At 35.5% G+C, this 13,234-nt stretch overlaps 1 protein-coding gene across 8 annotated transcripts in view; it reads right to left on the minus strand.

Moving 5' to 3' along the window:
* The window catches only part of col16a1 (collagen, type XVI, alpha 1), a 127,948-nt gene that overhangs the window by 42,019 nt on the left and 72,695 nt on the right, over positions 1 to 13,234 (minus strand). For all 8 annotated transcript variants that reach the window (XM_049475328.1, XM_049475329.1, XM_022683136.2 and 5 more), the window contains 14 exons: positions 12,382 to 12,420; positions 12,151 to 12,195; positions 11,869 to 11,904; positions 10,486 to 10,608; positions 9,485 to 9,520; positions 7,655 to 7,690; positions 6,016 to 6,144; positions 5,683 to 5,727; positions 4,028 to 4,063; positions 3,899 to 3,943; positions 2,910 to 2,936; positions 1,874 to 2,020; positions 1,405 to 1,440; positions 1,207 to 1,314 (listed from right to left, as the gene is read on the minus strand). In XM_049475328.1, coding sequence (XP_049331285.1) covers positions 1,207 to 1,314; positions 1,405 to 1,440; positions 1,874 to 2,020; positions 2,910 to 2,936; positions 3,899 to 3,943; positions 4,028 to 4,063; positions 5,683 to 5,727; positions 6,016 to 6,144; positions 7,655 to 7,690; positions 9,485 to 9,520; positions 10,486 to 10,608; positions 11,869 to 11,904; positions 12,151 to 12,195; positions 12,382 to 12,420 — 888 coding nt within the window. The remainder of the gene's footprint in view (positions 1 to 1,206; positions 1,315 to 1,404; positions 1,441 to 1,873; positions 2,021 to 2,909; positions 2,937 to 3,898; positions 3,944 to 4,027; positions 4,064 to 5,682; positions 5,728 to 6,015; positions 6,145 to 7,654; positions 7,691 to 9,484; positions 9,521 to 10,485; positions 10,609 to 11,868; positions 11,905 to 12,150; positions 12,196 to 12,381; positions 12,421 to 13,234) is intronic.

The following is a 13,234-nucleotide window of genomic DNA, read 5'->3' on the forward strand; positions in this document are numbered from 1 at the left end:
TGAGTGCTGACAGCTGATGGCAAAGCTGCATGAGCGGGGATTCGAACATGCGACCTCCCGCTCATAGTGGCAATGCTTTAGACCGCTGGACCACTCGGCGCCCACATGATTGAAAATTTAGACTAACTTAGACTAGATTAGTTGTAGAGATTCCTAAATTTACTCTGCTGAGAAGTGTTGTAGCGTTAAAATACCAATCCGCTGCCAGCAAAACGCACCTGGCTCTTAAAGGGAATGGCAAATGACACACTGATTGGTTTTATTAGGTTTATGGAGAATTAGTACATGCCTTTTGAGCGTATTGAGCCGTGTAAGGCGTATTTTTAGTGTCCTTATTACAGCAAAGACACACTGACACACCCTAATTCAAGCTGTACAGTGCTTGGTTGACAGCTCACCTATAGATTGTTAAAATAGGGCCCTAAGTGTTTAATAAACCTGCACCTGACTCCAAATCACTTTTGTGGTTAACTTTGTTACACGTAAGGTTCTATTATGATTGCTACTGTATGTACCATATTTTTCGGACTATAAGGTGCACATACATTTCCTTTATTCTCCCAAAAATCGACAGTGCACTTAATAATTAATAATATAATAATAACAAAATATAATAAATAATATATAAATATAATACATAATAATGCACCTTATGTATGAATTCTACCGGTCAGGTTCTAAGAAGCAGTAAAGCCAGTCCACTGGAGTATAGCGTTATAAGGGAGTTTTTAGTGAGCACAAAGTTTCTCCAATGCTGAGGTTAAGTGCAGTGGCATTACTTTAGCATTAGCGCTAACTGCACGGCATTGGCATTAGTGCTAACTGCAGCGCTAGCTCTTTCGGTGTTCAGAGGTTGAGTATATCGAACTGTAGTCTGCGTGTTTACCGTGTTAAAACAAGCTACATGGAATGAACTGCTAGCTGATAGCACTCTAGATTTCCAGAACACTCAGGGTTTCTCAGTCTACCGCTATTGGTCTGTATTTACTAGTGTTAACCGTGGCTAGCTAGCTTTGCTAACCTTGGCTAGCTAGCGCTGCTAACCGTGGCTGGCTAGTGCTGCTAACCGTGGCTGGCTTGCACTGCTAACCGTGGCTGGCTTGCACTGCTAATCGGGGCTTGCTAGTGCTGCTAACCAGTAATTTCAACTGCTGACTGAACTCTACGTACTAAATAAAAAATGCACCTGAAATACTCATAGCTTACCTTCTCTCCTTTCAATCCGTTAAGGCCATCTCTACCTGACTCTCCAGGCAGTCCTGGAGTTCCAGCTGCCCCAGCCAATCCTGGGTCACCCTGTAAGCCCTGATCACCCTGTGGATGAGGATCGGTTGTCAGAAAGTGTCAGTATGTCACTCATTATGCATGCATTCAAATCTACCTTGTCTTGTAACAAAAACTTACTTTTTCTCCTTTTAGTCCTTCAAGGCCTGGAGGACCCTGTAGGGACAGGTTAAAAAATCTAATTAATGCAAGTGAGGTTCAGTCATTGATTAGTGTGGATTACAGCTGCCATGATGTCCACAGTGATGGCTGACTGATATGCAGTTTGATTGTGGAATTGAGATGGAAACCACACATTAATTAAGAGCTCTTCAATCATAGTACTGGACACTCAGGCTGATTAATCAGTCATATTTTAATGATGACCAAATCTTTTTAGCTTATTTGATTATTTAGGTAATTTATTCGGATATCAGTAAAGTTAGTTACTGTTAGATATGGTTTTATTCATCTGTACACATTTTAAAAGCATTTTTTCTTTCAAATTGGGTGCATACTGAGAGCAGGTACTATGGTTATAATAAACAAAAACAATTAGTAGTCCCAAACAATTATACTATAGAAATTGTATTTAATGTTGTGCACTTACCTGCTTGCCCTCTACTGCCTCTCCTGGAGGCCCCGGAGGCCCTGGAGGTCCCTGGGGGCCCGGTATACTGGGTCCTTCTGGTACTTTAACAAGGGTTGGGCCACCTTTCCCCTCGGAGGAAGTCATGCACTGACCACACGAGTCTCCCTGAGATATGCAGAAGTGTATGGACATTACATTCATACACACAATTTATACAAACACACTTCTGATCCTTGTTATCCCATGTTTTCTGGATTTTTTTTAGATACAGCAAACAACACATGCAGCTCCATTACTTCTACTACTTACATTACTACTACTGGACTGAAGCAATGTAACGAATGCTCTCTGGGAGAAGGTGGGTTCAAGAAATAGGCAATAGATTTTAGAATGATCCTAAAATAAAGTTTTTAGGGTATTTTTGTGATGACAACATTCTTGGCAATATGTATAGTCACAAAAATATATATAATTTTTTTTATTTCAAGAATTTACTACTGCTACTATCTAAAAATATGTAACTTACCAAGACTTTAATTGTGTATAACATAATAATAGTGTAACAAAATAAATAAAGTAATGTAGCAAAAACAAAAAACTAGCATAATACTAAAAACCAAAAAAAAATTTTTTTTACATATTTACTGGAAACATAAATAATTTTATATAAAGTAAAGTAAAGTAAAGTAAAGTAAATTGCAAACCAAATGCAAAATAGACTGCTTTCAAGATAGAATATCAGATTGGTTTATTATTTCACAAATCATAGCAATATTATTGTGTGTGATACGATATGGCACACTCCTATTAGGTATTATTTTCAAATAGTTAATTTTTTTACTTTACAACTTTAGCTAGCTAGGTTAGATAGCCAGCTCTCTCCACAAACAATGGCTAATTAAATTAGACCGCCAATTGTCTCACCTGCCACATTAGTCACATTAGCAAGTCAATTACAATTTCTCATTAGACCCAATATTTTTATCATACGTCCAACCCCACTTCAAATTCTAAGTATAATCACAAGAACATTTTGAAACACTCTCAAACTCACCTTTTCACCTTTGAGACCATGATCCCCCTGCACAAAACACAATTAACCTAAATTAGGGATGTGTACAAGCAAGAACCTGCATTACATCATAATAATGCAATCACATTAACTTTTATTAATTAGGAATATTCAGGTATTGTTATTAAGTTATGAAGATTTTTAAATATCTAAAAAAAAAAAAAACATAAATGCCTAAACAGCATACCAGATAATCATGTTAATGGTCTCATGTTAAAAGTACTAGTGCATCCCAAAAGTTAGAATATCATTAAAAAGTTACTTTATTCCAGTAATTCAGTTACAAATGTGAAATTCATATATTATATAGATCTATTACTCACAGAGTGATTTATTTATTTATTTATTTTTTAATTAGAATATTATATAAGACCAATTGGTACTTAGGCAGTGTGGGCAGTGTCCTGCTGGAAAATGAAATCTACATTTCCATAAAAGTTGTCAGCAGAGGGAACCATGAAGGGCTGTAAGATTTTGTGGGAAAACACTGCACTGACTTTAGACTTGATATAACACAGTGGATCAACACCAGCAGATGACATGTCTCTCCAAACCATCACTTATTGTACTGTGTGCCTCTTCACTCTTCCTCCAGACTCTGGTCCCTCGATTTCCTATCTATCTATCTATCTATCTATCTATCTATCTATTGCAAAACATTTAAAATGAACTAAACTTGGCAGCATTTGAGCATATTTAAAGTCTTCCACTGATTATTGGAGGTAATTTAGCAACTTCAGCATGTGAGCAGTGGTGAGTAACAGTCACTGCTGACAAGCTTTACTAGTCAGTATGGTTCATTAAATGCTCATTAAAGGCCATGGATTTGTTGATTTTATGTTGAGCTGAAGCTTTGATTCTGTTTAGAGGTCTAAGGAAGAGTTTCACTCTAAACTCACTTCCATAACCTGCTTTTAAAATATCAACATAAAATTGAGTAAATCATTCTATAATCCAGTGGGATACTTTACCTTTATTCCTTTCTGTCCACCAGTTCCTTTTGGACCAGGTTTGCCCTGAAAATAAATGGCATAAAGTAAGTCAAGTGTATTGGTTATATCTCATATACTAAAGGTAATAAAAAAACAAAGTGTACTCACTGTTTTTCCTTCATTGCCTTTACTGCCTGCATTACCCTACAACCAAAAAAAAAAAAAACAGGGTCTCAGCCTCATCAACAACAGGAAGTTCAGGCCCTAATAAGACTGCAACTAACAATTATTTTGGTAGTCTGATGATTTTTTTTATTTTCGCTTAGTCATTAATTAATTGCATTAATTGCATTAATGGTCGTGCCTTTTACTATTAATTAGCATATTCTGTTTCCTACAACATTTTTTTACTGCTTTAAAAAACAAATAAATTAAATAACACTTTACATTTATGACTTTTATTTTGCATAATACACTGCCTGGCCAAAAACAAAAAAAAGGTCACATGCTCTAATATTTTGCCTTTAGCTTTGATTACATTGTTTCGATAAGCTTCTGCAATGTCACAAGATTTATTTTAATCCAGTGTTGCATGTTTCATTTTTTCACCAAGATCTTGCAGCATTGATGATGGTAGAGTCTGACCACTGCACAAAGTCTTCTCCATCCAGCACATCCCAAAGATTCTCAATGAGGTTAAGCTCTGGGCTCTGTGGTGAACAATCCATGTGTGAAAATGATGATCTCATGCTCCCTGAATCACTCTTTTACAGTGCTAGCCCCCATGAATCCTGACATTATCATCTTGGAATATGCCCGAGCCATCAGGGAAGAAAAAATCCATTGATGGAATAACCTGGTCTATATTCAGTATATTTAGGTAGTCAGCTGATCTCATTCTTTAGACCTGATCAACTGCAGCATCAACCTCACATCATTTACTTACTTAAATCCAGGTGGAGACTTTTTTTTTGGCCAGGCAGTGTGGATTTGATACATCAGGAGTGTATCTCTTTGAACTGCAGAGTTAATTGCTGTTTTCAAATGCTGACTAAAGACCCATCTCTTCAAGGAGTACTTACAGTATCAGCACTCATCCTCCAGGTATCTTCCAGGTACCCATCCTGACTTTTGTATTTAGATGTATCTAAGAGTGAAGCCTCTTTTTGATTATAGCATCTACTAGCTAACTCACTTCCAAACTGTTTCAGAAAAAATACAAAGTCTTGCATAATGCTGCTTTAAGTGAATACTGATAAGTTTATTTATGTCTCCTTAAGTAGTTTTTACTGTCTGAACGATCTTCAGTAATTCAGAATCCAGAGCTCCTTCGGTAACTGTAGTCCTGTAGTCCTGAACTGACCTTACCTTAAAGTTAAGTAATAATTAAGGACGTTTTTATTCTTATTAAGTGTGTTTTGTGTTCTGTGTGAAATCATTAAGTATAACAAGTATAAGAAGGGAATAACACTGCTTGCTGCCCTTCCTGTGGCAGACGGGGGTTTAATTTCCTGTCTGGGCAAGCACACCACCACACCAATTAGAGCTCTTAGGTACATCTGGTCTTCCCTACATTTGTAAGGTGAATATGTTGTAATATGTCGTGTTATAAGTTAACAGATATACCACAAATTTAAATGTAAATCTGGCATACTTTGACCTTTTAATTTGAGCTTTTTGTGGAGATTACACACACACACACAATTTAACCTGTAAGAAGTGGCCAGTCAAATCCGACTACAGATTACATTACAGAACATCCTGCTATAATGTTCTACAACATGCTTAAATGTTTTACTGAGCATTTAATAGGACCAACCAACCTTTTCCCCTTTTAATCCAGGCAGACCACTGAGACCTGGCTCTCCCTGAGAAAGAAAGAAAACAGAAAGAGAGAAATAAAGTGGGGGGGGGGGAAAGAAAAATGAGAGTGATTAGAAAAGGAAAAAGAGAAAATAAGAAATGCAGAGTACAATAACTAATGATCAAAACAACACAGGAGCATTTACATGCACAGGTAAATGAAATCCATTTGTGGCTGATTAGGCCTCGCCACCCTATTCATTTTTAACGACATGCTGTATTTATGCCAAATTGTTCCCATTTAGCTTCTAAAATAAACAGTATCTCCAGCGCCGCTCTATATAATGACTCACCTGCTCTCCTTTCGGCCCAGCCAGCGGCTCTCCTTTCTCTCCTTTAGCCCCCTTCAGACTCTGAGTCTGAGAGCTCAAGGGAGCTGTAGGTTTTTCACCAAGCGTAGGGCACACAGCACACGGCTCACCCTGAGCAGCACAAAAACACGAAAGTGTGAAATGAAAATCAGCACTAATTTAAAGGAGTTAAATATTATAATAGGCAGAAATATCAGCTATTATACAATGCAATGATATTTAATGTTATGAGGTCACACGTTAAACTGATTCCAATAGTGCTAGCTCTCAATGACAGAAATGCAGGAAACAGTAGAGATTGTGTGAAGGGGCTACAACAGTCCAGTATTTTAGAATGGTGCACATCTGCACAATAAGCTGAATCACTTTCCTCATAACCACATATAAATACTGGGGGCAATGTAACGCACATGCATATAGATTGAGCAGGATGTGTGTCACTAAATCAATGTCTCAGGTATGTATTAACATTCCATCAAATTATAGCCCTTCTTAACACATAATCAATTTGATGTAATATATGTTTAAAACTCGAATAAAAAAATCTGTATTATTTTCTAACAGTATTTTTTAATTATAAAGTGACTTTCTATTTTATAACTTTTATAAACTTTAAATAGAGCACATGTTTTATATAAGCAGATCTAAACTAAATGAACAGATGGTTCAGCATCAGGGAATCTGCATATATGGGAAAATTAAATGTAAAACTTATTAAGACTTTTGATAAAACGTCTCAGAGACTAAATTAAAGAGCACTTTCACAAAAAAACAAAATGTAAAAAGCACACAAAACAGATATGAAATTACTACAGTAATTTCTGTTGTATCTGACAAAAGTCAATATTTCAAACAAACATACAATATCTTTGCATGAAAAAAAAAACAGTTCTGACACACTTCCTTATGCCTACAATATTGTTAAATCAATAATCATCAAACATCTGAAACTATTTTTATGGTCTGTGGCCTTTTTAAGTCCTTTCATGGAGGGTAAATGTAAAACATTTTATGACAAATTAAGGCTTTTTTAGCTAAACTAATTGAAGATCCATAGACACCCAGAGCATGTTCACATTCTTTACTACTTTCGACACATATTATCCAGATAAAGTTTAGCTTTGGATGCATTTATATGCTCATATTTTTACCACATCATTGTGCTTAAGTTTACCATGGAGTTTACCATGTGTAATATGGAGCCTTGGATTCCCTAAAGTGTCTATAAAAAAAGATTTTTTTCTTAGTTGAATAAGACAGGAAGCAGCTATTTTATCCAGTGTAAGAGATATCCTTCAGAAGGTCACAACCTACTATTATACAATAGCAAGAAAACTCCTTTCTATTTATCATTAAATGTGGAAAAGTAGCTGATGTATCTGGAGTGATTTTTTTAGAACAGCAGATTTTTTATTAATTAATTAATTTTGTTTGGCTAGATAAATCACTTGTTTTACCCAGATATTACAATGAATATGAGTGTAAAAATGCTTGTATAGTATATAAATATAGTATAAACATTTCTTATGAGAGTTTTTGTGAATCAACATTTAGAAGCTGAGCATCACTGCAAGAAATATAGAGAGATGCTTGAACTCCTATTTACAAAGTCCAAACTCACCTTTTCCCCTTTGGTTCCTTCAGACCCACGCTCACCCTGTGAAACATTCACAACATCACAAATGAGAAACTGCCCACGACCAGTCAGCTGCCCAACACTTCACAGCTTAAATCAGCAGAAGAGAGCGAGGTGTGAAAGGCACAGTGGACATGTGGGTGTCAGCACTGGGGCTGTCACAGCTCAATCTTCCTGAAGACTCAGGTGTCAAATATACTGCAGTCAACTGGTGATAGAGCCTTGGGGATCTGTTTAAGGTATCCGAAGCTTGTATGCATATATTAAGTGGGTCTGCTTTGTGCTCTTAGGGTAACTATGAATAATTCAAAAAAATCACATTATGCCAAACTCCAGTGCCAGAGTGGCGCAGCACTGCAGTTTAGTGCTCATTTCCTTAACCCCTGCAGGTCTGGACTCATCATTTTGCTATCCATCATTTTACATTGTGTATGCGCTAAACATAACATAATAAAGACAGTTACAGAATTCAGAATACAGAAAAATCTTTTTTTTTTTCTATTATCAAGTTAATGTCAATAAACTCTATATGATTCAATATTAAAACATTTTTTGATTAGTTTTAATGGACGAAATTTCAAAAAGGATCATTGCACAATCAAATGTTTTATTACAATTAGCAAATTTAAACTATACAATCCCCTCCTCTACTTACAAACATAAATTAACCTTATAATGAAATGAGGATTTCTTAAAGTATCTCAATTATGTTTTTAGATTATTAATTTCTTTGTATTTTCTTTGTAAGTTCATAAATAGGAGGATTTACTTCAACATTATCTCCCACACTTGTTTTAGTTATCTTGGTTATGTATGTTTTTATGCCATACTCCAGTCCCAGAGTGGTGCATCACTGCAGTTTAGTGCTCATTTCTTTAACCCCTGCAGGTCTGGACTCATCGTTTTGCTATCCATCATTTTACATTGTTTGTGCTAAGCATAACATAATAAAGTTAATTACAGAATTAAAGAAAAATCTTTTTTTTTCCTATTATTAATATTGAAATATTTTTTTTCAATTTGTTTTAATGAATAAAACTGTAAAAGATCACTGCACAATCAAATGAATTACTACAATTAGCAATTTGAAACTATACAATCCCCTCCTCTTCTTACAAACATAAATTAACCTTATAGTGAAATGAGGAATCCTTAACCCTTTCAGACCCTGCACCCATTACAATAGACCTCATCTATTTTCTTTTGTTCTTAAAATTTTCTGTTGTGCATAACACTATTTGAGACCCATTGTCAATGAGAAAAGACCAGCCAATGAAAAACTTTTTCATTTTTCAGCTTTAAGAACACTTTAAAAAAACATGTGCTGAGATAGTTGGTGATCTAACTATATGAAATATAAAATAAAAATGTTAAAACAAACACTTCTAATGCAATGGACTTTTACTTGGACGTGTTTTACTTGTGTGCATTACAGACAGAAACCAGCATTTTTATATTTTACCACCACTGGAACAGAATTGAGGTCTTAAAGGGTTAAAGTATCTGAATTATTTTCAGACCATTCATTTATTTTTATTAGCCTAAAAAGTTCATAAACAGCAGGATTTATCAATTCTTCTTCAAGTACGTGGCAGACTGGTTATGTATGTTTTTTGTATATCAACCAGTGGACTAGAGGAAAAAAAAGTCCAAATAGGTTGAAATTTTGGATTGTTTCTGTGGACTCATGTCTAGCTAACTTGCTATTATATGTCATTCCTTACATCGAGCTACTCTGGAGTTTTGGTGCACGTAATGAAGAGGACAAAACATGAATGTTGATGAAAAAGAGACAAAACCAGAATAATCACAAACCTTTTCACCCGTCTTGCCATCTTTTCCTGAAGAGCCCTTGAACAGAGAAGAAATCGAGATCAAAACAAGATCAATCTGAGGCCGTGACATCAAAGCCCTCCTAGCTCACTGCTACTGTATCACTTTACACATCGCACCTTTTCGTTCTCCCTTTATCTCCTTGGCTTTCTCCAAAGGCCCATATCTGGGTGTGTCAGTGACTCTGACGTTATTGGAAATCGCTACGGAGAAGCGCACACAAGCGCTTTAAGGTGCACAACACAGAGTCCTATTCGGCAGACTTTATCCATCTCGAATGGGTGCAGAGACAGTAGAAGTAAATGGATAAAAAGATGGAGGAGCTAAAACCACGTATTACGATGCAATATTTCATTTAGCACTTTGTGAATGCGAATAAAATGAAGACAGGGAACAAAACACTGCTGCCACTGACGGTGGAAAATGGGCCTTCCTTAGAGGGAACTTAACAGGCCACAGAGATGAGCTATATCAGCGGGCCCAGCAGCTATAATTACAGAAAGCAGAATATGATGTTGTGGCTTGCTTGGTGGAGAGTGGTATAAGGATATCATCACTCATTCAATATAACGCCAGCAGGGTTCAAGAGCACAGGCTGAATGCTGCCGTGTTCCTGCGGTTCTGGTAAAAGAAATGTGCTGCACCTTCTGAGGTGAGTATTGCCTCTCAGAGGGGTACCTCAAACTCAAAAAAAAAAAAAAGAGCCTTTATTTTTCCCCTCACAAAGCGATGATAGAGGACTGTGAACACAGAAGACACTATATTGACTATTCAGGGTCCCTATAAAATACTGGTTTAGACCGGGACTTATGGGGGCAATATTGATTATTGCTGCTCATGAAAACATCTCATGAAATCCAGGATACAGGGAGCAGGAGAGTGATGTGTTATTGTGCTCTACAGGAAAAAGAAAATGTTTGAGCTAGGGCTCAAATTGTTCTGAGGCTTCAGACTCTGTGCATCAACAAAAAAAGTGGGCTTACGGGCAGACCACTCAGTCCTATCCCTGGCTCTCCAGGTTCCCCTTTAGGTCCAGGTTTCCCTTGAAGTGTGACTGTGTTCTCTGAACCAGTTGGCAGCACTGGACACACTTCACAGGGATCACCCTGTTGAAAGAAATAAAAAAATAAACAACATATACATATCACAACAGCATTTACTTAAAAAATAGATAGTTTATTTCTAAAATCTGATTGGTTGACCCACATTTATACCCACTGTAAAATTGTTTATGAGTTGAATAGTGCAGTTGACAGCATGTTGAAACCAAAATGGCAATGATATTTCAATACAATTCTATTATATGTTTTAATTGCAGGTCAGGGGCCATCAGTATTATTTTAAAGCTTTGGTTTTAAGAAAAACACACTACATGATGCTGCTTAAATAAATTAAATATAATTATTTATTAAAAATCGATAAGTCGTCTCATGTGCTATTTTGGGTTCACACCCTTCAATGCTACATATAAAGGACAACAATCTGCATTTTGGCACTGAAATATTATAGAAAATATCCTTAAATAAAGGTTACACTAAAAATTAAATTAAAATGTATTTTTGTTTCCATATGAAAAAAATATTTCATTAATTTTATATTGATTTCTGATAGTTTCTGATGTCCTTGCAAGGTCCATAAAACATCAGAAAAAATACAGTAATTTTATTTATTTTTTATTCTTTTCTGCATTCTTTCCTGGTTTCTATGATGGTGAAATATATACATCTATTTTATCAATTCTCCTTCAAGTACAAGTTTTTGTCTATCAACAGTGCTACCAGTTTACTGGAGAAAAAAAAAAGACCAAATAGGTTGCAATTATTTTTTATCATTGAAATATTATCTAAAATATCATTAAATAAAAGTTGCACAAAAAATGAAAATGTAATTTTGTTTCCACATGAAGGTTTGTTTTTTCCTATATTTTATATTGATTACTGATATTTTTGCTGTCCTTAAAATATCAATAACACAACACAAAATAAACAGAGAAAATAGCCTTTTTTATTCTTATCTGCATTCTTTTCTGGTTTCTATAATATATTCTGCTGGCTATGATATATCCTATCATATTTTTGTCACTCTTACAGAATGCAAACTCAAGGCCATGCATTAAATGGATATACCATGGTGTAATTAATGTTACACACACAGCTCTTTTGCATTATCAGAAAATACACAATAAAACATAGCTTGACTTTAGCATATATGTTTATAAACAGCTGTAGGAGTAATTATCACATTTATGCTCTCACTACTGTCAAAGTTAAACATATAGAAATAAAAAATATGGTCTGAGATCAACCTTGAAACCTCAAAAAAGAGCAATAATATGGGCTTTGGACTCTATCCCAAGACTGACTAACCTTTTCACCCTTGGAACCTCCTGGCCCTCTTGGACCCTGCAAGCAAAGCAAAAACACTGACGTGTCCATCAAATGCTTCCCAGTATTCCAATTTATCCACTTCTACTTGCAATTGGTGATGATGCTGATGGTAATAATGGTGGTGAAATTATTTATTGTTCACACACTTTGTGTCATTCACACTGTCAGAATAATGGCAGCCTGAAAGGACTTTTCTTAAAAAGAGTTTTTTTTTTTTTTTCAGGTCATGCCACAGTCTAATGAAAGGATAAGTGCACTTACGGGGTCGCCAGGACCGCCGTCCTTTCCAGGTATCCCAGCATCCCCCTGTGAACAGCAACATACAGATATTACCTTCACTGATCATCAGATTCAGTTCCTAGAAATTCACCACAATGTAATTACTAGTCGTGTTATCAAAAAGGCTAGAGTAACAGTCTCTAATTCTGAGCTACTGCTGTATCTCAGTCTAATTTATTCAAATTAGAATTAGCAAACTTTCACACCACTTACTTTGTCTCCTTTTGATCCAGGAGGTCCACCTGGAGTCCCCTGAGTAAAAAGGAGAAGAAGAAAGAAGAAAGAGAACTTTTCATCAGCAGGACTTTCATTAATGACGCGGACACACTGCAAGCTACTTCCCAAATCTTGTTTAGTTTCTCTTTTATGTCCATTTATGGTAAAATGCCTTATTTTATGAGCCATCATTCATCTCTTCACTAACTCTTTCTTAATGTTCTTTAAACATCTACTAATTAACTTGCTTTTCTAATGAAATAATGAAATGTGATGCAAATGTGTTTCACTTCCACATGACTATAATGACACTCATATGGGTCTGGATTTATTAAAAAGCACAGTCAGATTTAACGTGAGAATATGAGCAAACAGAGCTGCAGTAACACATTAGGTCATTTATAAATGAGAATTAACAGCATGTGTGATATTATGCACTACTTGTGCTTTCCTCCATTTTTCCCATTAGCAATTAATGGCCAACACTGTCCAGAATAAAACAGACCCAGATGAATTCCATAAGTTTGCTTAAATTAAGAAATAAGTGAAATAAAATTGATTTCAGTTGATTTCATGAAGTAAAATTACATTTTCTATAATGTTAACATAAGCTGTACCTTAAAATGTGCAACTCCAGAACATTATAATAGAGAACAGAATTGGATGAATTAGTGAATCATTTTAGACATCTTGATTATATTCCAGAGGTTTTCAATTTGGTAAAACTAGGTAGGTCACTTTCATCTACAATTTTATGGATTCCATATAAATTGAAATTCTTGATGTGTTGCCAGGCTGATACAACTCATAAATGTCATCCATTTCTTTAAAAAAAATAATGCTGTTTCAA

This window comes from Astyanax mexicanus, chromosome 3 (genome assembly GCF_023375975.1).
Source record: "Astyanax mexicanus isolate ESR-SI-001 chromosome 3, AstMex3_surface, whole genome shotgun sequence".
Classification (NCBI taxonomy): Eukaryota; Metazoa; Chordata; class Actinopteri; order Characiformes; family Acestrorhamphidae; genus Astyanax; species Astyanax mexicanus.